The sequence below is a fragment of the Salvelinus alpinus genome, chromosome 28 (assembly GCF_045679555.1).
Source record: "Salvelinus alpinus chromosome 28, SLU_Salpinus.1, whole genome shotgun sequence".
NCBI classification, from domain to species: Eukaryota; Metazoa; Chordata; class Actinopteri; order Salmoniformes; family Salmonidae; genus Salvelinus; species Salvelinus alpinus.
This window is the reverse complement of record NC_092113.1, coordinates 40,483,157-40,510,765: the sequence shown is the minus strand read 5'-3', so window position 1 is coordinate 40,510,765 and position 27,609 is coordinate 40,483,157. Positions and strand designations below refer to the sequence as shown.

The following is a 27,609-nucleotide window of genomic DNA, read 5'->3' as shown; positions in this document are numbered from 1 at the left end:
AATGGCAGCAAGTTGTTATACCAGACACAGTTTTGACAGATTCTAATGCTGTACTGTAGGTGATATAAAACGGTTTGGAAAAATTGCATAAGAGTGCTTACGTTTCCTGTGTCTTGTTGTACGCTTATCTCACCACCTATAATCTCTTATCAACAGAACGGCAAGGCATTCCCAAACCTTTGGACTCATAATGTACAAAACTTGCTTTCCATCAAGCCTTTAATGACCCTTATAGATACTAGGGTTGTGGTCCCATATGTAATGGGCCCTGGTTCATAAGTAGTGCGCTATAAAGGATACTGTTTGGGACGCACATTATCTGTGGGGCTGGCCGTTCTCCGTCACTGCTGGGACCTGTTCAGGAGTGTGTAACGTCAGCGATGGGAATGTGTTGGGACGGATATGACTATGTAATACAGGACAGACACAAGCTCTGGTTATGTTTCAGATCAACGTGAAACGTTCACCTGACTGAATACACCCTTGCAGATGGACTTTGACCGTGGCGTTTCCAAGCAGGAAGTCAAGGATAATATTTGTCTTTTCTTTTGTTACCTGCCGATTGTGTCGGATGCTTGTCTTGGAACATGTATGCCACTGTTGGAATATAAGAGGCTTGATCATGGAACAGTGAACTGAGGACACAGGCTACATTCACAGGTAATAATATTGGACTTCATCAAAAGAAATGCTTAAGAGACTCTGTATATATGTACTGAAATGTCTGCGGTATAAAGATACAGTAATGTGGGAGAGACCAAGACCGGACAATAAGCTTTGGAATAAAGTTATTCATGTACAGTTCATTTGGAAAGTATTCAGACCCCTTCCCCTTTTCCACATTTTGTTACATCACAGCCTTAAACTAAAAAAGATTCAATTCTTTTTTTCCTCATCAATCTACACACAATACCCCATAATGACAAAGTGATAACAGGTTTATAGAAATGTTTGCCAATGTATTACAAATAAAAATCAGAAATATCTTATTTACATAAGTGTTCAGACAATTTGCTATGAGATTTGAAATTGAGCTCAGGTGCACCCTGTTTCCATTGATCATCCTTGATGTTTTTACAACTTGATTGGAGTCCACCTGTGGTAAATTCTATTGATTGGACATGATTTGGAAAGGCACAAACCTGTCTATACAAGCTCCCACAGTTGACAGTGCATGTCGGAGCGAAAACCAAGCCATGAGGTTGAAGGAATTGTCCGTAGCGCTCTGAGACAGGATTGTGTCGAGGCACAGATCTGAGGAAGGGTACTAAAAAATGTCTGCAGCATTGAAGGTCCCCAAGTACACAGTGGCTGCCATCATTCTTAACGGGAAGAGGTTTGGAACCACCAAGACTCTTCCTAGAGCTGGCCGCCTGGCCAAACTGAGCAATCGAGAGAGAAGGGCCTTGTTCAGGGAGGTGACCAAGAATGCAATCGTCACTGACGGCTCTAGAGTTCCTCTGTGGAGATGGTTGTCCCATCTTTTTTTATTTTTTTTATCATCATTTTTGACCCCTTTTTCTCCCCAATTTCGTGGTATCCAATTGGTAGTTACGGTCTTGTCTCATCACTGCAACTCCCGTACGGACTTGGGAGAGGCAAAGGTTGAGAGCCATGAGTCCTCCGAAACACGACCCAACCAAGCTGATCTGCTTCTTGACACAATGCTCACTAAACCCGGAAGCCAGCCGCACCAATGTATCAGAGGAAACACCGTACACCTGGCAACTGTGTCAGCATGCACTGCACCCAGCCCGCCACAGGAGTCACTAGTGCCCAATGGGACAAGGACATCCCTGCCGGGCAAACCCTCCCATAACCCTGACGACGCTGGGACAATTGTGCGCTACCCCATGGGTCTCCCGGTCAGGGCCGGCTGCAACAGAGCCTGGTCCCAGAATCTCTAGTGGCACAGCTAGCACTGCAATGTAGTGCATAAGACCACTGCGCCACTCGGGAAGCCTAGGACAACCATCTCTGCAGCATTCCACCAATCAGGCCTTTATGGTAGAGTGGCCAGACGGAAGCCACTCAGTAAAAGGCACATGACAGCCAAAAGTTTGCCAAAAGTCACCTAAAGGACTCTCAGACCAGAGAAACAAGATTCTCTGGTCTGATGAAACCAAGATGGAACTCTTTGGCCTGCATGCCAAGCGTCATGTCTGAAGGAAACCTGGCACCAATCCTACAGTGAAGCATGGTGGTGGCAGCATCATGCTGAGGTTGTTTTTCAGTGGCAGGGACTGGGAGACTAGTAAGGATCAAGGGAAAGATGAACGGTGTAAGGTACAGAGAGATCCTTGATGAAAACCTGCTCCAGATCGCTCAGGACCTCAGACTGGGGTGAAGGTTCACCTTCCAACAGGACATCGACCCTAAGCACACAGCCAAGACAACGCAGGAGTGGCTTCAGGACAAGTCTCTGAATGTCCTTGAGTGGCCCAGCCAGAGCCCGGATTTGAACCCGATCGAACATCTCTGGAGAGACCTGAAAATAGCTGTGCAGCGACGCTCCGCATCCAACCTGACAGAGCTTGAGAGGATCTGCGAAGAAGAATGGGAGAAAATCCACAAATACAGGTGTGCCAAGCTTGTATCGTCATACACTCGAGGCTGTAATCTCTGCCAAATGTGTTTCAACAAAGTACGGCGTAAATGGTCTGAATACTTATGTAAATGTAAAATTTCTGTTTATTTGTAATAATTAGTTAAAGTTTCTAAATCTGCTTTGGCATTATTGGGTATTGTGTGTAGATAGATTTTTTTATTTATCCTTTATTTAAAAAGACAAGTCAGTTTAAGAACAAATTCTTATTTACAATCACGGCCTAGGAACAGTGGGTTAACTGCCTTGTTCAGGGGCAGAATGACAGATTTTTACCTTGTCAGCTCAGAGATTTGATCTAGCAACCTTTCGGTTGCCCAACGCTCTAACCACTAGGTTACCTGCCGCCCCCAAATTGATGAAGTAAGAAAAGAAAAAAACGTTTTCATAAATCTTAGAATAAGTCTGTAACGTAACACAATGTGGAAAAGTTAAAGGGGTCTGAATACCTTCCGACTGCGCTGTATACGGCAGTATGAATTTGTTTAGCTCTGTAACAGAATCAACATTTTATATTTATTACTGATATCTCTATTAGTAAATATTGATTTTGTGACCACATCTTTTTTTTGCCAGTAGGGAAATGGGTTTTATTATCACCTGGAAGGTAGTAAATGTGTTATGAACTGGTTTATATATTGCTGTGGTGGTAGCTACTGTGGTGGTAGCTACTGTGGTGGTACATGGCAAGGTGAGCTGGGACTAAGCCTACCTTTTTTCTTAGGTCAGTTTCACATACATACAACCCATTTTAAAGGAGGAAAACCGCGGTTCAACTGTCTGCTGACTGAATAGAACATTGAGGTGTGTCAGCTGCTGACTGAATAGAACATTGAGGTGTGTCAGCTGCTGACTGAATAGAACATTGAGGTGTGTCATCTGCTGACTGAATAGAACGTTGAGGTATGTCAGCTGCTGACTGAATAGAACTGCTGACTGACTAGAACATTGAGGTGTGTCAGCTGCTGACTAAATAGAACATTGAGGTGTCAGCTGCTGACCGAATAGAACATTGAGGTGTGTCAGCTGCTGACCGAATAGAACATTGAGGTGTGTCAGCTGCTGACCGAATAGAACATTGAGGTGTGTCAGCTGCTGACCGAATAGAACATTGAGGTGTGTCAGCTGCTGACCGAATAGAACATTGAGGTGTGTCAGCTGCTGACTGAATAGAACATTGAGGTATGTCAGCGGCTGACTGAATAGAACATTGAGGTGTGTCAGCTGCTGACTGAATAGAACATTGAGGTGTGTCATCTGCTGACTGAATAGAACGTTGAGGTATGTCAGCTGCTGACTGAATAGAACTGCTGACTGACTAGAACATTGAGGTGTGTCAGCTGCTGACTAAATAGAACATTGAGGTGTCAGCTGCTGACCGAATAGAACATTGAGGTGTGTCAGCTGCTGACCGAATAGAACATTGAGGTGTGTCAGCTGCTGACCGAATAGAACATTGAGGTGTGTCAGCTGCTGACCGAATAGAACATTGAGGTGTGTCAGCTGCTGACCGAATAGAACATTGAGGTGTGTCAGCTGCTGACTGAATAGAACATTGAGGTATGTCAGCGGCTGACTGAATAGAACATTGAGGTGTGTCAGCTGCTGACTGAATAGAACATTGAGGTGTGTCAGCTGCTGACTGAATAGAACATTGAGGTGTGTCAGCTGCTGACTGAATAGAACATTGAGGTGTGTCAGCTGCTGACTGAATAGAACATTGAGGTGTGTCAGCTGCTGACTGAATAGAACATTGAGGTATGTTTTGAGGTCTTGCCATGCCCTTTTTTATAAGCCTTATCAGTCTATTTGTATTGCTGTTTGAAATGTTCAGCGACGAGAATGATTAGACCTGAAATATTACTTAGATTTCTAGGCCAACTATCAATGACAATCACTTCACATTTCAAGAATTACCTCATTCATGATTTGCTTTCTTGTCAACATGTTTATCTGAGCTATTTCACCTTAAAACCCCTTAACCATGGGATATGTGCTGGTGTGTGAACAGAGGTGATAGCAAGTGTTTTATATTCTTTATTCTTGGTAGTGATTAACTAGTGTCTGACTGATGGAAAGTGTATGTGTAACTTCTTGGTTTCCTTTTGACTAAGTCAGCTGGATTGGCACATTTCTGGATTCCTATTAACTGTTGGCTTGTAAGACTGATCACTCAGTCAGAAATAAAGGTGTGTGTGTGTGTGAGCTTTCTATAGAACTCGAGCTGAATGATCATCGTTCTGTGGCGCGCGTGGGACTTCTGTTTTCTATGGCTGGATTCCCTGTACATCTCTTTCCTGTCCTGTGATCAAAGCAGGCCACGGTCACACACTGTTTCACCTGTTGATACACTACCATGACCTTTGCCCTTTGCAGATTGGTGACGTCACGATTCCCCCCCCCCCCCAAAAAAGAAGAATGTTCCGGAATAATAGCGGGCCGTTTCCCTCTCAACCAAGGTACAGTATACATCTGTATTCTCATCGTCTTGATTATTAAATGGATTGATCCGTTCAAGGAAAGACAGTATTGATACAGTCAGCCTCCTTATATATCGTGGGCGTCCTCAGGAAATGGACTGTATATAAACTACACACTCCCTTTAACTATATAAATTATACATTTATATTGAGTGACAGTCCTAACACTCCCTTTTACTATATAAATGATACATTTATATTGAGTGACAGTCCTAACACTCCCTTTTACTATATAAATGATACATTTATATTGAGTGACAGTCCTAACACTCCCTTTTACTATATAAATGATACATTTATATTGAGTGACAGTCCTAACACTCCCTTTTACTATATAAATGATACATTTATATTGAGTGACAGTCCTAACACTCCCTTTTACTATATAAATGATACATTTATATTGAGTGACAGTCCTAACACTCCCTTTTACTATATAAATGATACATTTATATTGAGTGACAGTCCTAACACTCCCTTTTACTATATAAATGATACATTTATATTGAGTGACAGTCCTAACACTCCCTTTTACTATATAAATGATACATTTATATTGAGTGACAGTCCTAACACTTCCTTTTACTATATAAATGATACATTTATATTGAGTGACAGTCCTAACACTCCCTTTTACTATATAAATGATACATTTATATTGAGTGACAGTCCTAACACTCCCTTTTACTATATAAATGATACATTTATATTGAGTGGCAGTCCTAACACTCCCTTTTACTATATACATGATACATTTATATTGAGTGACAGTCCTAACACTCCCTTTAACTATATAAATGATACATTTATATTGAGTGACAGTCCTAACACTCCCTTTAACTATATAAATGATACATTTATATTGAGTGGCAGTCCTAACACTTCCTTTTAGTGTTAGTGTTAGTGTTTTAGTGTTAGTTGATCTGAACATTGCTAACAGTACTGCACTCTACAGATGCTTGTTGATCTAGTGTCAGACGACATACAATAATGTTGTATTGGCCTATAAGTACACAGCGGAGTTAGTAATGGGTGTGTGTGTGTGTGTGTTGTAGAGGGTTCCCTCAAGAGGATCCCCCCTCTCAGAGGTCCAGTATGACCAGACCCAGTGCCAAGTCCATATACAGTGAGTTCATAGTTCACACCTCCAATCATGTTTACCACTAAGCCTATTGGTTCAATTCAATCTTTTAGTATGCACTAAGTCAATTGCTTCAATTCAATCTTTCAGTGAGCACTAGGCCTAATGGTTCAATTCAATCTTTCAGTGAGCGCTAGGCCTAATGGTTAAATGCAATCTTTCAGTGAGCGCTAGGCCTAATGGTTAAATGCAATCTTTCAGTGCAAAGGAAGGAGTATTCTGAAACGATGAACAAACAGCCTGACAGCTTCCAGTACAGGGTGGAGGTAAGGTCAATTCTGAACATTCAGATTGAAATGTATTGTGGTGACTCTCGTATGATTGTCCGTCATGTAGAATAAGAGTCATGTCTCCCCAAAACACTGCTTAACACCACCTGTCTCACATTCTATCCTAGCATCTGTTTACGTGTGAGTTGGACGGCCAGGAGGTACGCAACCTGGAAGACTGTGTGACTAGGCTGCAGAGGCTGGAGGCCAAGGGCCGTGTCTGGGGACAGGAGGTGATCCTGGAGGTCCAGGGAGGATACCTTCAGCTCAACGACATCGAGACCAAGGTAGCCAACTGTCACCTGTCACCAGACAATGTATCTGTTGTTATTTGTATATGAAGACCAAGGTAGCCAACTGTCACCTGTCACCAGACAATGTATCTGTTGTTATTTGTATATGAAGACCAAGGTAGCCAACTGTCACCTGTCACCAGACAATGTATCTGTTGTTATTTGTATATGAAGACCAAGGTAGCCAACTGTCACCTGTCTCTAGACAATGTATCTGTTGTTATTTGTATATGAAGACCAAGGTAGCCAACTGTCACCTGTCTCTAGACAATGTATCTGTTGTTATTTGTATATGAAGACCAAGGTAGCCAACTGTCACCTGTCTCTAGACAATGTATCTGTTGTTATTTGTATATGAAGACCAAGGTAGCCAACTGTCACCTGTCACCAGACAATGTATCTGTTGTTATTTGTATATGAAGACCAAGGTAGCCAACTGTCACCTGTCACCAGACAATGTATCTGTTGTTATTTGTATATGAAGACCAAGGTAGCCAACTGTCACCTGTCTCTAGACAATGTATCTGTTGTTATTTGTATATGAAGACCAAGGTAGCCAACTGTCACCTGTCTCTAGACAATGTATCTGTTGTTATTTGTATATGAAGACCAAGGTAGCCAACTGTCACCTGTCTCTTTACAATGTATCTGTTGTTATTTGTATATGAAGACCAAGGTAGCCAACTGTCACCTGTCTCTAGACAATGTATCTGTTGTTATTTGTATATGAAGACCAAGGTAGCCAACTGTCACCTGTCTCTAGACAATGTATCTGTTGTTATTTGTATATGAAGACCAAGGTAGCCAACTGTCACCTGTCTCTAGACAATGTATCTGTTGTTATTTGTATATGAAGACCAAGGTAACCAACTGTCACCTGTCTCTAGACAATGTATCTGTTGTTATTTGTATATGAAGACCAAGGTAGCCAACTGTCACCTGTCTCTAGACAATGTATCTGTTGTTATTTGTATATGAAGACCAAGGTAGCCAACTGTCACCTGTCTCTAGACAATGTATCTGTTGTTATTTGTATATGAAGACCAAGGTAACCAACTGTCACCTGTCTCTAGACAATGTATCTGTTGTTATTTGTATATGAAGACCAAGGTAACCAACTGTCACCTGTCTCTAGACAATGTATCTGTTGTTATTTGTATATGAAGACCAAGGTAGCCAACTGTCACCTGTCTCTAGACAATGTATCTGTTGTTATTTGTATATGAAGACCAAGGTAGCCAACTGTCACCTGTCTCTAGACAATGTATCTGTTGTTATTTGTATATGAAGACCAAGGTAACCAACTGTCACCTGTCTCTAGACAATGTATCTGTTGTTATTTGTATATGAAGACCAAGGTAGCCAACTGTCACCTGTCTCTAGACAATGTATCTGTTGTTATTTGTATATGAAGACCAAGGTAGCCAACTGTCACCTGTCTCTAGACAATGTATCTGTTGTTATTTGTATATGAAGACCAAGGTAACCAACTGTCACCTGTCTCTAGACAATGTATCTGTTGTTATTTGTATATGAAGACCAAGGTAGCCAACTGTCACCTGTCTCTTTACAATGTATCTGTTGTTATTTGTATATGAAGACCAAGGTAGCCAACTGTCACCTGTCTCTAGACAATGTATCTGTTGTTATTTGTATATGAAGACCAAGGTAGCCAACTGTCACCTGTCTCTAGACAATGTACAATGTATCTATTGTTATTTGTATATGAAGACCAAGGTAGCCAACTGTCACCTGTCTCTAGACAATGTATCTGTTGTTATTTGTATATGAAGACCAAGGTAGCCAACTGTCACCTGTCTCTAGACAATGTACAATGTATCTATTGTTATTTGTATATGAAGACCAAGGTAGCCAACTGTCACCTGTCTCTAGACAATGTACAATGTATCTATTGTTATTTGTATATGAAGACCAAGGTAGCCAACTGTCACCTGTCTCTAGACAATGTATCTGTTGTTATTTGTATATGAAGACCAAGGTAGCCAACTGTCACCTGTCTCTAGACAATGTACAATGTATCTATTGTTATTTGTATATGAAGACCAAGGTACTGTCTCTGTAATAGATGCATTGTCGGGTAACAGACATGTCAGTCTGTTGTACGCCCGTGTCTGTATTGTTCCTGTCTGTGTCGAATGCTGGTGACAAACAACACTCATCCTGTGGAGATCAAAGTTCAGTTCCCTTTATTCATACAGTGGGGCAAAAAAGTATTTAGTCAGCCACCAATTGTGCAAGTTCTCCCACTTAAAAAGATAAGAGAGGCCTGTAATTTTCATCATAGGTACACTTCAACTATGACAGACAAAATAAGAAAAGAAAATCCAGAAAATCACATTGTATGAATTTTAATGAATTTATTAGCAAAATATGGTGGAAAATAAGTATTTGGTCACCTACAAACAAGCAAGATGTCTGGATCTCACAGACCTGTTACTTCTTCTTTAAGAGGCTCCTCTGTCCTCCACTCGTTACCTGTATTAATGGCACCTGTTTGAACTTGTTATCAGTATAAAAGACACCTGTCCACAACCTCAAACAGTCACACTCCAAACTCCACTATGGCCAAGAACAAAGAGCTGTCAAAGGACACCAGAAACAAAATTATAGACCTGCACCAGGCTGGGAAGACTGAATCTGCAATAGGTAAGCAACTTGGTTTGAAGAAATCAACTGTGGGAGCAATTATTAGGAAATGGAAGACATACAAGACCACTGATAATCTCCCCCGATCTGGGGCTCCACGCAAGATCTCACCCCGTGGGGTCAAAATGATCACAAGAACGGTGAGCAAAAATCCCAGAACCACACGGGGGGACCTAGTGAATGACCTGCAGAGAGCTAGGACCAAAGTAACAAAGCCTACCATCAGCAAGGGCATTGAAGATGAAACGTGGCTGGGTCTTTCAGCATGACAATGATCCCAAACACACCGCCCGGGCAACGAAGGAGTGGTTTCGTAAGAAGCATTTCAAGGTCCTGGAGTGGCCTAGCCAGTCTCCAGATCTCAACCCCATAGAAACTCTTTGGAGGGAGTTGAAAGTCCGTGTTGCCCAGCAACAGCCCCAAAACATCACTGCTCTAGAGGAGATCTGCATGGAGGAATGGGCCAAAATACCAACAACAGTGTGTGAAAACCTTGTGAAGACTTACAGAAAACGTTTGACCTCTGTCATTGCCAACAAAGGGTATATAACAAAGTATTGAGAAACTTTTGTTATTGACCAAATACTTATTTTCCACCATAATTTGCAAATAAATTCATAAAAAATCCTACAATGTGTTTTTCTGGATTTTTTCCCCTCATTTTGTCTGTCATAGTTGAAGTGTAACTATGATGAAAATTACAGGCCTCATCTTTTTAAGTGGGAGAACTTGCACAATTGGTGGCTGACTAAATACTTTTTTGCCCCACTGTATGTATGCTATAGAGGGGGGATGGGTTTGGAACACCATAATGATGTCAATTAGAAATACAGTGATATTGGGTATTGTATAACTTGTATTAGCTTGACCTCATCGGTGTCCAGGCAACCTCATGAAGTCACGCTGTGTGCCTTTTGCCACGTTCACATGCTAGGAAACTCTGACGTTTCCGACTTGCTAACGGACTGGTTGTAGTTTTACACGTTGCCCGCTTTCAACCAGTTAGCAAGTTTCAGAGTTCCGACTAGCACGTGAACGTGGCGTAAGTTCTCTCTACAGGCAGAGCTGGAGTCAGTGCCTCTGGGATGTGTAGTCCAGACCAAGGCTGTGTTGGACACTTGTGCCTACAACTCCCTGCTCACCTTTTCCCTACCCCTCTGTTCTCTCTACAGGCAGAGCTGGAGTCAGTGCCTCTGGGATGTGTAGTCCAGACCAAGGCTGTGTTGGACACTTGTGCCTACAACTCCCTGCTCACCTTTTCCCTACCCCTCTGTTCTCTCTACAGGCAGAGCTGGAGTCGGTGCCTCTGGGATGTGTAGTCCAGACCAAGGCTGTGTTGGACACTTGTGCCTACAACTCCCTGCTCACCTTTTCCCTACCCCTCTGTTCTCTCTACAGGCAGAGCTGGAGTCAGTGCCTCTGGGATGTGTAGTCCAGACCAAGGCTGTGTTGGACACTTGTGCCTACAACTCCCTGCTCACCTTTTCCCTACCCCTCTGTTCTCTCTACAGGCAGAGCTGGAGTCAGTGCCTCTGGGATGTGTAGCCCAGACCAAGGCTGTGTTGGACACTTGTGCCTACAACTCCCTGCTCACCTTTTCCCTACCCCTCTGTTCTCTCTACAGGCAGAGCTGGAGTCAGTGCCTCTGGGATGTGTAGTCCAGACCAAGGCTGTGTTGGACACTTGTGCCTACAACTCCCTGCTCACCTTTTCCCTACCCCTCTGTTCTCTCTACAGGCAGAGCTGGAGTCAGTGCCTCTGGGATGTGTAGTCCAGACCAAGGCTGTGTTGGACACTTGTGCCTACAACTCCCTGCTCACCTTTTCCCTACCCCTCTGTTCTCTCTACAGGCAGAGCTGGAGTCAGTGCCTCTGGGATGTGTAGTCCAGACCAAGGCTGTGTTGGACACTTGTGCCTACAACTCCCTGCTCACCTTTTCCCTACCCCTCTGTTCTCTCTACAGGCAGAGCTGGAGTCAGTGCCTCTGGGATGTGTAGTCCAGACCAAGGCTGTGTTGGACACTTGTGCCTACAACTCCCTGCTCACCTTTTCCCTACCCCTCTGTTCTCTCTACAGGCAGAGCTGGAGTCAGTGCCTCTGGGATGTGTAGTCCAGACCAAGGCTGTGTTGGACACTTGTGCCTACAACTCCCTGCTCACCTTTTCCCTACCCCTCTGTTCTCTCTACAGTCAGAGCTGGAGTATGTGTCTCTGGGAAGTGTAGTCCAGACCAAGGCTGTGTTGGACACTTGTGCCTACAACTCCCTGCTCACCGTTATGATCCAGGAACGTAACAGACGCATCCCTCAAGTCTTCATGTTCCAGTGTGAGGAGGTCGGGGTGAGTGAGACAGATTCAACCACCCTAACGTCACTGTACATGGACAAGTTACAGATTTCATCATAACCTCAGCTAATACCGACAAGTTACAGATTTCATCATAACCTCAGCTAATACCGACAAGTTACAGATTTCATCATAACCTCAGCTAAAACCGACAAGATAATAAACAGATGCCTATTTTTGTTTGGGTAGAGATGTGAAGTGTGTTTCATCCCACTGTCTAACTCTGGGGAAACATCAGTGAACGAGTGGATATAGTATTTCTTAACCTTTTGGTAGGAGAAAATCTTGGATAATCAGGGCTGGAAATAGTAAAGAAATATTCACCGCTGTGAAAATAGCAAGAATTCAGCTCATAGTATCTTTTATGTATTTAGTCATGTCAAAATGATTTCACATTGGGAACTGTGCTCCATGAGTTCCTCCTCAACCTCCATTTCAGCCCCCGGATGTAGTGGTGTAGTATATGAGTTATCCTGAGACCGAGTGGTGCTGTCTGTCCCTCTAGGCAGAACCCAGCAGAGACCTGGACAGGGCTGTCCAACACAGTGCTAATGCTCCACCTGTTGTCACCTAGCAGTGTCTTAATGAGACTAACCTGTGTAAATAGCAGATTGTTCTGTCTGTTCCTTTAGGCAGAGCATATCAGAGAAGACCTGGACAGGGCTGTCCAACACAGCGCCAATGCTCCTCCTCCTGAACCTCGCAGAGAACCAAGCAGACACAAGTACGACATCCGCACGCACGCACGCACGCACGCACGCACGCACGCACACACACACACACACACACACACACACTCTGAACCTCTCTCTTTCTCAGGAGTAATCTGGAGAACATCATTGGTCAACAGGCGAATGGGAATGGCTTCCGGCCCGTAGGTCCTGCTCCTCCCATGATGCTGCAGGAGAGGACCCCTCCTCCCCCTGACCGCACCGCCCCGGGGTACAACAACAGGAACGGCAGGGACTATGGTCAGTCTTTAGCTTTGTCTGAAAAGTGTACAAGGCGTCAAATCTTTGATTCCTCCTGTCCTTGATTCCTCCTGTCCTTGATTCCTCCTGTCCTGGACCCCCTTTGCATTAAAGGAGAGGTGCCAAGGTCCCTCCCTTCGGACCTTCTCCTCCAATGAGTTTGGAGAAGGTGGCAAGGATTTTCCTTTTATGCTTCACTGCAAAAATTGAGTTTAATGCCTGAAGTTGAGATCTGTCTTTATCCGTGTGTGTTTCCAGAGAGCTTCCCTCCCCCTCAGGTCTACAGCCCACTACAGGAGCCCCTGCACAGTCCGGAGGTATACGGAGGGTCACATCAGTATGGAGCTAGAGACCAAGAGCCTCGCCAACCCCAGCCGCAATACACTGACACAGAGAGGAATGTGGTCAGTACCGTGTCTGTTACCCAACACCCTAACCCCTCACCGTGTAGTCAGTACCGTGTCTGTTACCCAACACCCTAACCCCTCACCGTGTAGTCAGTACCGTGTCTGTTACCCAACACCCTAACCCCTCACCGTGTAGTCAGTACCGTGTCTGTTACACAACACCCTAACCCCTCACCGTGTAGTCAGTACCGTGTCTGTTACACAACACCCTAACCCCTCACCGTGTAGTCAGTACCGTGTCTGTTACACAACACCCTAACCCCTCACTGTGTAGTCAGTACGGTGTCTGTTACCCAACACCCTAACCCCTCACCGTGTAGTCAGTACGGTGTCTGTTACCCAACACCCTAACCCCTCACCGTGTAGTCAGTACCGTGTCTGTTACACAACACCCTAACCCCTCACTGTGTAGTCAGTACGGTGTCTGTTACCCAACACCCTAACCCCTCACCGTGTAGTCAGTACGGTGTCTGTTACCCAACACCCTAACCCCTCACCGTGTAGTCAGTACCGTGTCTGTTACACAACACCCTAACCCCTCACCGTGTAGTCAGTACGGTGTCTGTTACCCAACACCCTAACCCCTCACCGTGTAGTCAGTACCGTGTCTGTTACCCAACACCCTAACCCCTCACCGTGTAGTCAGTACCGTGTCTGTTAAACAACCCAACACCCTAACCCCTCACCGTGTAGTCAGTACCGTGTCTGTTACCCAACACCCTAACCCCTCACCGTGTAGTCAGTACCGTGTCTGTTACACAACCCAACACCCTAACCCCTCACCGTGTAGTCAGTACTGTGTCTGTTACCCAACACCCTAACCCCTCACCGTGTAGTCAGTACTGTGTCTGTTACACAACACCCTAACCCCTCACCGTGTAGTCAGTACCGTGTCTGTTACACAACCCAACACCCTAACCCCTCACCGTGTAGTCAGTACCGTGTCTGTTACACAACCCAACACCCTAACCCCTCACTGTGTAGTCAGTACCGTGTCTGTTACCCAACACCCTAACCCCTCACCGTGTAGTCAGTACTGTGTCTGTTACACAACACCCTAACCCCTCACCGTGTAGTCAGTACCGTGTCTGTTACCCAACACCCTAACCCCTCACCGTGTAGTCAGTACCGTGTCTGTTACCCAACACCCTAACCCCTCACCGTGTAGTCAGTACCGTGTCTGTTACACAACCCAACACCCTAACCCCTCACCGTGTAGTCAGTACCGTGTCTGTTACCCAACACCCTAACCCCTCACCGTGTAGTCAGTACCGTGTCTGTTACCCAACACCCTAACCCCTCACCGTGTAGTCAGTACCGTGTCTGTTACACAACCCAACACCCTAACCCCTCACCGTGTAGTCAGTACCGTGTCTGTTACACAACCCAACACCCTAACCCCTCACCGTGTAGTCAGTACTGTGTCTGTTACACAACACCCTAACCCCTCACCGTGTAGTCAGTACCGTGTCTGTTACACAACCCAACACCCTAACCCCTCACCGTGTAGTCAGTACCGTGTCTGTTAAACAACCCAACACCCTAACCCCTCACCGTGTAGTCAGTACCGTGTCTGTTAAACAACCCAACACCCTAACCCCTCACCGTGTAGTCAGTACCGTGTCTGTTACCTAACCCCCCACCGCCAACCTCACCCCCAGACCTAGCATCACCCCCAGACCCTAGCATCACCCCCAGACCCTAGCTTCACCCCCAGACCCTAGCCTCACCCCCAGACCCTAGCCTCACCCCCAGACCCTAGCCTCACCCCCAGACCCTAGCCTCACCCCCAGACCCTAGCCTCACCCCCAGACCCTAGCCGAACCCCCAAACCCAGCCTCACCCCCAGACCCTAGCCTCACCCCCAGACCCTAGCCTCACCCCCAGACCCTAGCCTCACCCCCAGACCCTAGCCTCACCCCCAGACCCAGCCTCACCCCCAGACCCAGCCTCACCCCCAGACCCAGCCTCACCCCCAGACCCTAGCCTCACCCCCAGACCCTAGCCTCACCCCCAGACCCTAGCCTCACCCCCAGACCCTAGCCTCACCCCCAGCCTCACCCCCAGACCCTAGCCTCACCCCCAGACCCAGCCTCACCCCCAGACTGTTATACCATACTTTAAGTGCATTGTTCTGTCTGGTTTAACCAGGCCATCTGTTCCCTAACCTGTTATACCAGACTTTAGTGCTATTCTGTTTGGATTCCAGGCTATCCATTTTAGAGTACATTTAAAAGTGTTTCTCAGTCATTCGATGTTCGTACATGATTTGTCTGTGTAGGACATTTTAAACCATGTGCTGAACGACGTGGAGTTCTTCATGGGGAAAGTAGCCGCTCCTAATGAAGAGAAGAACAACAAGAAGAAAAAGAAGAAGAAAAGCGCAAAGCCAAACGGTGATTTAAGTCAAATTTATCTCCAATCAGTGTGGGAAACACTGGTCCCAGATCTGTTTGTTGACAGTTAGCCTCATCCCAGATCTGTTTGTTGACAGTTAGCCTCATCCCAGATCTGTTTTTAGCCAGTTAGCCTCATCCCAGATCTGTTTGTTGACAGTTAGCCTGGTCCCAGATCTGTTTGATGACAGTTAGCCTGGTCCCAGATCTGTTTGATGACAGTTAGCCTGGTCCCAGATCTGTTTGATGACAGTTAGCCTGGTCAACAAACAGATCTGGGACCAGGCTAACTGTCATCAAACAGATCTGGGACCAGGCTAACTGTCAACAAACAGATCTGGGACAGTTAGCCTGGTCCCAGATCTGTTTGTTGATAGTTAGCCTGGTCCCACATCTGTTTGTTACCAGTTAGCCTGGTCCCAGATCTGTTTGTTACCAGTTGGCCTGGTCCCAGATCTGTTTGTTGACAGTTAGCCTGGTCCCAGATCTGTTTGTTACCAGTTAGCCTGGTCCCAGATCTGTTTGTTGACAGTTAGCCTGGTCCCAGATCTGTTTGATGACAGTTAGCCTGGTCCCAGATCTGTTTGATGACAGTTAGCCTGGTCCCAGATCTGTTTGATGACAGTTAGCCTGGTCCCAGATCTGTTTGTTACCAGTTAGCCTGGTCCCAGATCTGTTTGTTACCAGCTGGCCTGGTCCCAGATCTGTTTGTTACCAGTTAGCCTGGTCCCAGATCTGTTTGTTACCAGCTGGCCTGGTCCCAGATCTGTTTGTTACCAGTTAGCCTGGTCCCAGATCTGTTTGTTGCCAGTTAGCCTGGTCCCAGATCTGTTTGTTGCCAGTTAGCCTAGTCCCAGATCTGTTTGTTACCAGTTAGCCTGGTCCCAGATCTGTTTGTTACCAGTTAGCCTGGTCCCAGATCTGTTTGTTGACAGTTAGCCTGGTCCCAGATCTGTTTGTTGACAGTTAGCCTGGTCCCAGATCTGTTTGTTATCAGTTAGCCTGGTCCCAGATCTGTTTTGTGCTCTTGCCAACTCCATTACAGTAAATGTCAAGCCAAACATGACAATGAGTGACGGGAAGTTAGCATGAGGCCAGGAAACACTAGGGTAAAGGACTGATGCATCAGGCTATAGGTGAACACCACAACTGACTTAATGTTGAGGCCAGGAAACACTAGAGTAAAGGACTGATGCATCAGGCTATAGGTGAACACCACAACTGACTTAATTTTGAGGCCAGGAAACACTAGGGTAAAGGACTGATGCTCTGCAGAAATATTTATAACAGATTTGCTTGGGTTTCTATACTGGAAAATAATAATTTTTCCTTTTCTGTACTGTAGCTGACAACTTGCCACATTGGGAGGAGTTTGTTGCCTGTCTTCAGAAAATCAAGTATGGATTCAACCTGCTGGTATGTTTACCAACTAAGTGTTGATTTAATTCACCTCAGGTTTCCTATAATTTCATATCATTAATCAGACATAATGGTATTATTATATTACCTGAAAATAAAGTATGCTGTTGAATTACTCTGTACAACTCAGGGGTTTAGTTGCCTGGGGTGTGTTTGGGGAAACTCTGCTTTACAGTACCGATTGCAACACAGCCCATTATTGCTGAACTTTGCTCATCTTTCTGTGTTAATTGGAATGTGTGCCTCATTGGTTCTTGTCCTTTTCTGTTACAGGGAAAGCTGAATGGAGCGATCCAGAACCCTAGCGCTGCTGACTTTGTCCACATTCTCTTCTCCACTCTGGACATGGTGAGCATCTGTCTGTAGCACCAAGCAGCCATGACTAAGAAGGATATGGGACCCGTTGCCTAGGCTACTCCTGGACTGATTCACATGCCTTTTAATTCAAGAGTAGGCTTGAAGCTAGAATCCTTAATTGAAACAATAACAAAGCAGATACCCCACCTTTGTTTTGGTTAAAAGCTGAAGGATGTGGGCCTGGAGAAATACAACCACTCAGATTAATAGATAGAGCTATGGATGCAGGGACTGACCATCCATGATATCAACATTATAGTTTTAACCATGTTATGAGGTTATACAGGACTGACCATCCATAATATCAACATTATAGTTTTAACCATGTTATGAGGTTATACAGGACTGACCATCCATGATATCAACATTATAGTTTTAACCACGTTATGAGGTTATACAGGACTGACCATCCATGATATCAACATTATAGTTTTAACCATGTTATGAGGCTATACAGGACTGACCATCCCATGATATCAACATTATAGTTTTAACCACGTTATGAGGCTATACTTTGTTTGTTTACATGTACATTATTTACAAACATTGGAGTAAAACAAGCTTATATTTTGGGTTCTGATGGGGTACAAAGGTTGAACTGAGCTCAAGAGGCATTTATAAATAATATTCTTCAAGAATGAATGGGTAAATATCATTAATTTATAAGCTCCAATAATGGATGTAGGATACTGTCCGGTAAACCTGTCCCACAGTGTTTAGATATTTGGATGACTCATTCCTCTCTCCTGTCATTGTTTCTATTCCAGTTGGTGTGCCACTACCCCCCTGACCTGCCCCCCTCTGTACTGACCCCCCTGCTAACAGAGCCAGCCCTCATCTTGCTTAGCCAGGTGGTCACCCCAGAGGAGGACCAGAAATGGAGGGCCCTGGGAGACACCTGGAACATCCCCAGGTAAACTACCCTTAGTACCCCATAACCACTTCCTGAGTGCCCTTATTCCCCCTACCTGACTACTCCTAACCACTAACTAACACAACCAGTTCTGGAGCACCCTTCTAGCTGGTAGACAGCTGGAGCATCCCCAGGTAAACTACCCTTAGTACCCCATAACCACTTCCTGAGTGCCCTTATTCCCCCTACCTGACTACTCCTAACCACTAACTAACACAACCAGTTCTGGAGCACCCTTCTAGCTGGTAGACAGCTGGAGCATCCCCAGGTAAACTACCCTTAGTACCCCATAACCACTTCCTGAGTGCCCTTATTCCCCCTACCTGACTACTCCTAACCACTAACTAACACAACCAGTTCTGGAGTGCCCTTCTAGCTGGTAGACAGCTGGAGCATCCCCAGGTAAACTACCCTTAGTACCCCATAACCACTTCCTGAGTGCCCTTATTCCCCCTACCAGACTACTCCTAACCACTAACTAACACAACCAGTTCTGGAGCGCCCTTCTAGCTGGTAGACAGCTGGAGCATCCCCAGGTAAACTACCCTTAGTACCCCATAACCACTTCCTGAGTGCCCTTATTCCCCCTACCTGACTACTCCTAACCACTAACTAACACAACCAGTTCTGGAGCACCCTTCTAGCTGGTAGACAGCTGGAGCATCCCCAGGTAAACTACCCTTAGTACCCCATAACCACTTCCTGAGTGCCCTTATTCCCCCTACCTGACTACTCCTAACCACTAACTAACACAACCAGTTCTGGAGCGCCCTTCTAGCTGGTAGACACCTGGAACATCCCCAGGTAAACTACCCTTAGTACCCCATAACCACTTCCTGAGTGGCCTTATTCCCCCTACCTGACTACTCCTAACCACTAACTAACACAACCAGTTCTGGAGCGCCCTTCTAGCTGGTAGACAGCTGGAACATACCCAGGTGTCACGCCCTGACCTTAGTTTTCTATATTTTCTGTATTATTTTGGGCAGGTCAGGGTGTGACGAGGGTGGGTATGTATGTTTTTGTCTTGTCTAGGGTTTTTTATGGGGATTTTTTATGGGGATTATGCGGATTTTGTAGGTCTAGGTAATGTAGGTTTATGGTGTCCTGAATTGGTTCCCAATCAGAGGCAGCTGTTTATCGTTGTCTCTGATTGGGGATCCTATTTAGGTTGCCATTTTCCATTTAGGTTTTGTGGGTAGTTGTCTATGTGGAGTTGCATGTCAGCACTCGTTCTATTTAGCTTCACGTTCGTTTTTGTTACTTTGTTAGTTTGTTTAGTGTTCTTCCGTTATTAAAAGAAGATGTATTCAAATCACGCTGCGCCTATGACGAACGTGACAGAACCACCCACCACCAAAGGACCAAGCAGCGTGGAAGAGAGTACTGGACATGGGAGGACATCCTGGACGGCAAGGGATCCTACACATGGGAGGAGATCCTGGCTGGAAGGGATCGCCTCCCATGGGAACAGTTGGAGGCAGCCTGGAAGGCAGAGGCAGCTAGGAAAGGGGCCAAGGATTACACGGGAACACGGCTGGCAAGGAAGCCCGAGAGGCAGCCCTCAAAAAATATTTGAGTCAGGTTGGAGACCTGAGCCAACTCCCCGTGCTTACCGTGGCGAGCATGTGACTGGTCAGGCCCCGTGCTATGGGTTGATGCGCACTGTGTCTCCGCCGAGCATTCACAGGCCGGTGTGCTTGGTGCCAGCGTCTCGCATTTGCCGGGTGGAAGTGGGCATCCAGCCAGAACGGTGGTACCAGCTCCGCGCTCAAGACCGCCAGTGCGCCTCCATGGCCCAGTGTATCCGGTGCCTCGGCCAAGGAAGAGGCCTCCTGTGTGTCTCCCCAGCCTGGTGAGTCCTGTGCCTGCGCCCAGCCCGGCGCCTCCAGAGACGGCCTCCAGCCCGGCGCCTCCAGAGACGGCCTCCAGCCCGGAGCCTCCAGAGACGGCCTCCAGCCCGGAGCCTCCAGAGACGGCCTCCAGCCCGGAGCCTCCAGAGACGGCCTCCAGCCCGGAGCCTCCAGAGACGGCCTCCAGCCCGGAGCCTCCAGAGACGGCCTCCAGCCCGGAGCCTCCAGAGACGGCCTCCAGCCCGGAGCCTCCAGAGACGGCCTCCAGCCCGGAGCCTCCAGAGACGGCCTCCAGCCCGGAGCCTCCAGAGACGGCCTCCAGCCCGGAGCCTCCAGAGACGGCCTCCAGCCCGGAGCCTCCAGAGACGGCCTCCAGCCCGGAGCCTCCAGAGACGGCCTCCAGTCCGGATCCTCCAGCGGCGCCCTCCAGTCCGGACCCTCCAGAGGCGCCCTTCAGTCCGGAGCCTCCAGTGATAATCCATGTTAAGAAGCCTCCAGTGATGATCCATGGCAAGAAGCCTCCAGTGATGATCCATGGCAAGAAGCATCCAGTGATGATCCATGGCACGAAGCCTCCAGTGATGATCCATGGCAGGAAGCCTCCAGTGGTGATCCATGGCAGGAAGCCTCCAGTGGTGATCCATGGCACGAAGGCTCCAGTGATGATCCATGGCAAGAAGCCTCCAGTGATGATCCATGGCACGAAGCCTCCAGTGATGATCCATGGCAGGAAGCCTCCAGTGGTGATCCATGGCAAGAAGTCTCCAGTGATGATCCAAGGCAAGAAGCCTCCAGGGGTGAAACATGGCACGAAGCCTCCAACGGGGGCTTCCAGCCCGGAGCCTCCAGCGACGGTCTCCTATAGGTTCAGGTTTTGCGGCCGGAGTCCACACCTTTGGGGGGGGGGGGGGGTACTGTCACGCCCTGACCTTAGTTTTCTATATTTTCCGTATTATTTTGGTCAGGTCAGGGTGTGACGAGGGTGGGTATGTGTGTTTTTGTCTTGTCTAGGGTTTTTGTTTATCTATGGGGATTTTGTAGGTCTAGGTAATGTAGGTTTATGGTGGCCTGAATTGGTTCCCAATCAGAGGCAGCTGTTTATCGTTGTCTCTGATTGGGGATCCTATTTAGGTTGCCATTTTCCATTTAGGTTTTGTGGGTAGTTGTCTATGTGGAGTTGCATGTCAGCACTCGTTCTATTTAGCTTCACGTTCGTTTTTGTTACTTTGTTAGTTTGTTCAGTGTTCTTCCGTTATTAAAAGATGTATTCAAATCACTACGACGAACGTGACACCAGGTATCCCTTCAACTAGCTCTGGAGACCCCTCTGCTTTCCTAAGTAGCTCTATTCCAACCCTAAGTATCATCTATCCCTTTCCTTAGGACCTCTAACGAACAAACTAACTAGGTACCCCTATTCCTTTCCGTAGTACCCCTAACTAACTAACTAGGTACCCCTATCCCTTTCCGTAGTACTCCTAACCTCTAACTAACTGGACCAGCTGTGAAGGCTCCTGGGTGACAGCCGGACATACCCATGTATGGCTGCCCTTAGACACCCTTCCAAATTAGTGGATTTGGCTATTTCAGCCACACCTGTTGCTGACAGGTGTATAAAATCGAGCACACAGCCATGCCATTTCCATAGACAAACATTGCCAGTAGAATGGCCTTACTGAAGAGCTCAGTGACTTTCAACGTTGCACCGTCATAGGATGCCACCTTTCCAACAAGTCAGTTCATCAAATTTCTGCCATGCTAGAGCCGCCCCGGTCAACTGTAAGTGCTGTTATAGTGAAGTTATAGTGAAGTGGAAATGTCTAGGAGCAAGAACGGCTCAGTCGCAAAGTGGTAGGCCAAACATTCTTAGAGAACGGGACCACTGAGTGCTATAGTCTGTCCTCGGTTGCAACAATCACTACCGAGTTCCAAACTGCCTCTGGAAGAAACGTCAACACAACTGTTTGTTGGGATCTTCATGAAGTGGGTTTCCGTGGCCGAGCAGCCGCACACAAGCCTAAGATCACCATGTGCAATGCCAAGCGTTGACTGGAGTGGTGTAAAGCTTGCTGCCAATGGAGAGGCGGAAATGCATTCCCTGGAGTGATGAATCACGCTTCACCATCTGTCAATCCGACGGACGAATCTGGGTTTGGCGGATGCCAGGAGAACGCTACCTGCCCCGAATGCATTGTGCCACCTGTAAGTTCGGTTGAGGAGGAATTGCCCAACATCAGTGCCCGACCTCACTAATGCTCTAGTGGCTGAATGGAAGCAAGTCCCTGCAGCAATGTCCCAACATCTAGTGGAAAGCCTTCCCAGAAGATTGGAGGCTGTTACAGCAGCATAAGGGGGACCAACTACATATGAATGCCCATGATTTTTGAATGAGATGTTTGACGAGCAGGTGTCCACATACGTTTGGTCACGTAGTGTATATTGGGTTGGTTTACTTGTTAGGGAACTGTATATAACCAGTCCTGGGTTCAATTAGTATCCGCTTTCTGTCAGACCTGGGTTCAAACAGTATTTGTTTTCTATCAAATACAATGAGTGGTTGATTTAAGCCTGCTTTGTTTGCTGGGGTCAGCAACTAGTCAGCGAGATTATTTGTTTTCAGTAGGAGGTGTTCATTGGTTTCCTGTGTTTGTTGCACCAGGTCCAAATGGCCAGACGGTCACATGATCCCGCACTACAACCCAGAGTTCTATGATGGTTGGCAGCCGCCACAGTCTGTCCCACCGGCAGCCAATCAGGGCCTGAGCAGGAGCAACAGCCAGCACATCCCCATGAGAAAGGAAATGATGCAACAGATGCCTGATGAGGTAACAATAATAACATCTAATAATATGCCATATGGATTTCAATCATTTGTTAAAGCAGCGAAGGACTCCAATCCTCATTTGTTAAAGCAGTGAAGGTCCCCAATCCTCATTTGTTAAAGCAGTGAAGGACTCCAATCCTCATTTGTTAAAGCAGTGAAGGTCCCCAATCCTCATTTGTTAAAGCAGTGATGGACTCCAATCCTCATTTGTTAAAGCAGTGAAGGTCCCCAATCCTCATTTGTTAAAGCAGTGAAGGACTCCAATCCTCATTTGTTAAAGCAGTGAAGGTCCCCAATCCTCATTTGTTAAAGCAGTGAAAGACTCCAATCCTCATTTGTTAAAGCAGTGAAAAACTTCAATTCTCATTTGTTAAAGCAGTGAAGGACTTCAATCCTCATTTGTTAAAGCAGCGAAGGTCCCCAATCCTCATTTGTTAAAGCAGTGAAGTTCCCCAATCCTCATTTGTTAAAGCAGTGAAGTTCCCCAATCCTCAATTGTTAAAGCAGCGAAGGTCCCCAATCCTCATTTGTTAAAGCAGTGAAGGTCCCCCATCCTCATTTGTCAAAGCAGTGAAGGTCCCCCATCCTCATTTGTCAAAGCAGTGAAGGTCCCCCATCCTCATTTGTTAAAGCAGCGAAGGTCCCCCATCCTCATTTGAGATACAATATTTGCATTTAACTCGCATTTAACGCACATTTTTTTTGCACCAATCTCCAAAATACAAAGTTATGTACACTTATCTAAAATGAGTATTCAGCCATAAGAAGCCATGTTAAATATCATTATCTCATGGTAACCCCTCTGTTCTCTCAGGGCAGGCAGTTGAGCAGGAGCAACAGCCAATACATGCAACGGCCTGAGGAGGTAAGACTGATGAGTACAGACGCGTCAGAATCCATCAAAAAAACATTCATTAAAACTGTGTCTTTATTACGTTATATTTCTCATTGATGTATTGTCGTCGACCGTCACAGCCCATGATGAACTCTCCGCCATCTTTACGGTAAGCTACAGGCATCACTTAAAGCAGCTATATTGTTTTGATAATGATATCCTCAGTAATTCAATAGTGGGTAAAAGCATTGTTTTTACATTTACATTTAAGTCATTTAGCAGACGCTCTTATCCAGAGCGACTTACAAATTGGTGCATTCACCTTATGATATCCAGTGGAACAACCACTTTACAATAGTGCATCTAATTACTTTTTTTTGTCATTGTCCTTTTGCGTTGCTGTTACATTGTCATACAACGCTATTACGTTCTTCAAACATTGCTGTTACGCTGCTATTACATTGATGTTAACGTTATGTTTCTCTGTCTCCTCTGCAAGCCCCAGTGAGCTGGCCCCAGTGAGGATGCGTGTGATCTATGACTTTATGGCCAGGAACCCCCAGGAGCTGAGCATTATGAAGGGAGAGCTTGTCCAGGTGGGTTAGGGTTGAACCCCCAGGAGCTGAGCATTATGAAGGGAGCGGTAGGTCAGGTGGGTTAGGGTTGAACCCCCAGGAGCTGAGCATTATGAAGGGAGCGGTAGGTCAGGTGGGTTAGGGTTGAACCACCAGGAGCTGAGCATTATAAAGGGAGCGGTAGGTCAGGTGGGTTAGGGCTGAACCCCCAGGAGCTGAGCATTATGAAGGGAGCGGTAGGTCAGGTGGGTTAGGGTTGAACCACCAGGAGCTGAGCATTATGAAGGGAGTGGTAGGTCAGGTGGGTTAGGGTTGAACCACCAGGAGCTGAGCATTATGAAGGGAGCGGTAGGTCACGTGGGTTAGGGTTGAACCCCCAGGAGCTGAGCATTATGAAGGGAGCGGTAGGTCAGGTGGGTTAGGGTTGAACCCCCAGGAGCTGAGCATTATGAAGGGAGCGGTAGGTCAGGTGGGTTAGGGTTGAACCCCCAGGAGCTGAGCATTATGAAGGGAGCGGTAGGTCAGGTGGGTTTAGGGTTGAACCCCCAGGAGCTGAGCATTATGAAGGGAGCGGTAGGTCAGGTGGGTTAGGGTTGAACCACCAGGAGCTGAGCATTATGAAGGGAGCGGTAGGTCGGGTGGGTTAGGGTTGAACCCCCAGGAGCTGAGCATTATGAAGGGAGCGGTAGGTCGGGTGGGTTAGGGTTGAACCCCCAGGAGCTGAGCATTATGAAGGGAGCGGTAGGTCAGGTGGGTTTAGGGTTGAACCACCAGGAGCTGAGCATTATGAAGGGAGCGGTAGTTTGGGTGGGTTAGGGTTGAACCACCAGGAGCTGAGCATTATGAAGGGAGCGGTAGGTCAGGTGGGTGTCTGACTGTTAGGATTAATCCCATGGCTCCTATAAGGAACACAGGCCACTGACAAATGTCCTCCATCTCACTGACTGAATATGGATTAAAAAAAAGAATAGCAGTGAATGTCAACCAAACCAGAATCAAAATAACAAAATGGATATAAATGGTTTGTAACATTAGGAAAATATATCTGTGAAAATTAACATACGTTGATCTACAGAAGTGCTTTTAAGTTGTAAATTGTGTGTTTCTAGGTCATAGACAAGTCGGGGCAGTGGTGGAGGGTCCGTAATGAACGTGGTGAGGAGGGTCACGTTGCTAAGAACGTTCTAGAGCCTCTGGATGGAGGGGGACCCTGGGATGAGGGCCAGGAGGTGCGCTCCCCTCCACCCCTCAACATGCAGTCCAGACCTGCAGAGGTGAAAGCCTGGCTGGAATACAAGGCCTTCTCCAAAATGTAAGAAATGACATGGACAACAAACTATGATCTTTCCTCCTTGGTGGCTCTGCTTACTAGCGCTGTAAAACTGACTCAGGGACCGGTCATCAACATGTCATGGACCGCCACAGAGTCCACAGAGTCCACAGAGTCCACAGGGTCCACAGAGTCCACAGAGTCCACAGAGTCCACAGAGTCCACAGAGTCCACAGAGTCCACAGAGTCCACAGAGTCCACAGGGTCCACAGGGTCCACAGGGTCCACAGGGTCCACAGGGTCCACAGGGTCCACAGGGTCCACAGGGTCCACAGGGTCCACAGGGTCCACAGGGTCCACAGAGTCCACAGGGTCCACAGAGTGGAGGATGGAAAACATTGTGCTAAACAACCTTTTTGTGACGGTGTTGTGATGGTGTTGTGGCGGTGTTGTGACGGTGTTGTGATGGTGTTGTGCTGTTTTCTATGCTTATGAGAGCTTTATGTCGTCATTAGAACGGTTCGTAGCCTGAGCGTGCTGAACGGAGCCCTGCTACTGGGGATGTCCAAAGATGAGATGAGGACGGTGTGTCCAGAGGAAGGAGGGAGAGTCTTCTTCCAGCTGCAGGCCATCAAGTCCTCCATCGCCGTGAGTGACAGTAGCATAGATGCACACGCACACACACAACTCAGATCACGCAACCTGAAATAATAGCTATCTACTAAGAGTTTGGCTGCTTTTCTGCCTTTTTTCTATCACTGACGAATTCAAGCTGAATGAAATGCATTGTCTGTGAGATGGAGATAAACAACCAGTCTGATTTTCTTTAAATCTCTCATTGTCTGCAGCTTGCCAGTGAGTCCAATGGATACGGCTCTTATAACGGTCGTTAGACTGACTCGTCACAAGTAACAACCAAGAGCCGACTGAGGGAGAAGAATAACTCAACTATTTAACCTTTCATTTATTCATATATTTTTTTGTCCATTCATAGACGGGTTGGTTGTTTAGCAACAAAACCGATGTGTGAGTAACTATGGGTCAAAACACAGATTGGTTTTGACTGTTGACAACATGTAAACTATATTATTTCTCTAAATGTTTTATTGAGAACATAAATAAATTTGCACAATCAGCAACTTTTTTTTGTAAATCTTTCAACTTCCAAGATCATTGCAGACATCTGAGCGCTGCCCTTTCTTTTGCCCCCAAGAATATAGAAAGGTACTGTAGTGTTATGAATCAAGTGAGTAGCACAAGGTCCCTATAGCGTGCTGCAGACCCAGATCACCTGTAGCGTGCTGCAAACCCAGAACACCTGTAGCGTGCTGCAAACCCAGATCACCTGTAGCGTGCTGCAAACCCAGATCACCTGATCCAAAGACAAACGTCCTGACCACAATCCTAATAAGGATGTCCGGTGAGTAGAGACTGTAAGGCGCCCATCAACTAAAGGATAGATTCTTTCAGATCCTCGCAGAGCGGTTGTTTTGGCGATGTCTGAGGTGGAACTGTGTTAGAGCTGTCAAATCCAATCAAATTAAAATGTAATTTGTCACAAGCGCTGATTTGTCCGTTTTTATACTGGAGCTTCACTGACTGGAGTGCTGAAGGTTAATGACAGCCTACTGTCATGATGCTAGCCCTTTCAGTGAATTGGCTAGCAGAGATGTGAACAACCCCCACACCCCCTCTCCTGTTAGGGGGGGGGGGGGTGTTACAACTTTACAACCACATCGTAAATAAATTGTAGAGACACTTGTCTCCCTGACCGTGCAATATGGGAGGGAGAGGGTCACAGTAGAACAAAGGAACTCTCCCGCCAAATTCTACTACATCCCAGAATTTGAGAATTGAACAATATTCCTATTCTGGAGAATGTGGAAATGGTCGGTGGAGAAGCCAGCTACAAACCGATCCATTTTGTTTCATGGTTGTGACCTCATGAAAAACAATACAGCCACATCATCCTAACTCTGTTTATACAGG

At 46.5% G+C, this 27,609-nt stretch overlaps 1 protein-coding gene across 2 annotated transcripts; it reads left to right on the top strand.

The window, feature by feature from the left end:
* The first annotated feature begins 53 nt into the window (after nt 1–53).
* eps8l3b (EPS8 signaling adaptor L3b) lies at nt 54–27,183 on the top strand. 2 transcript variants are annotated; one of them, XM_071373149.1, is made up of 20 exons: nt 54–660; nt 4,982–5,064; nt 6,141–6,211; nt 6,428–6,492; nt 6,624–6,782; nt 11,645–11,794; nt 12,433–12,524; nt 12,620–12,771; nt 13,030–13,175; nt 15,460–15,574; nt 16,920–16,990; nt 17,267–17,341; nt 18,118–18,263; nt 22,776–22,941; nt 23,755–23,805; nt 23,916–23,944; nt 24,281–24,371; nt 25,460–25,662; nt 26,136–26,268; nt 26,469–27,183. In XM_071373149.1, the coding sequence occupies exons 2-20, from the start codon at nt 5,024–5,026 to the stop codon at nt 26,511–26,513; spliced, it is 2,001 nt and encodes a 666-aa protein (XP_071229250.1). In that variant the 5' UTR covers nt 54–660; nt 4,982–5,023; the 3' UTR covers nt 26,514–27,183. The 2 variants fall into 2 exon arrangements, with proteins under 2 accessions (XP_071229250.1, XP_071229249.1); XM_071373148.1 differs by having other exon boundaries at nt 24,275–24,371.
* Nucleotides 27,184–27,609: the final 426 nt, after the last annotated feature.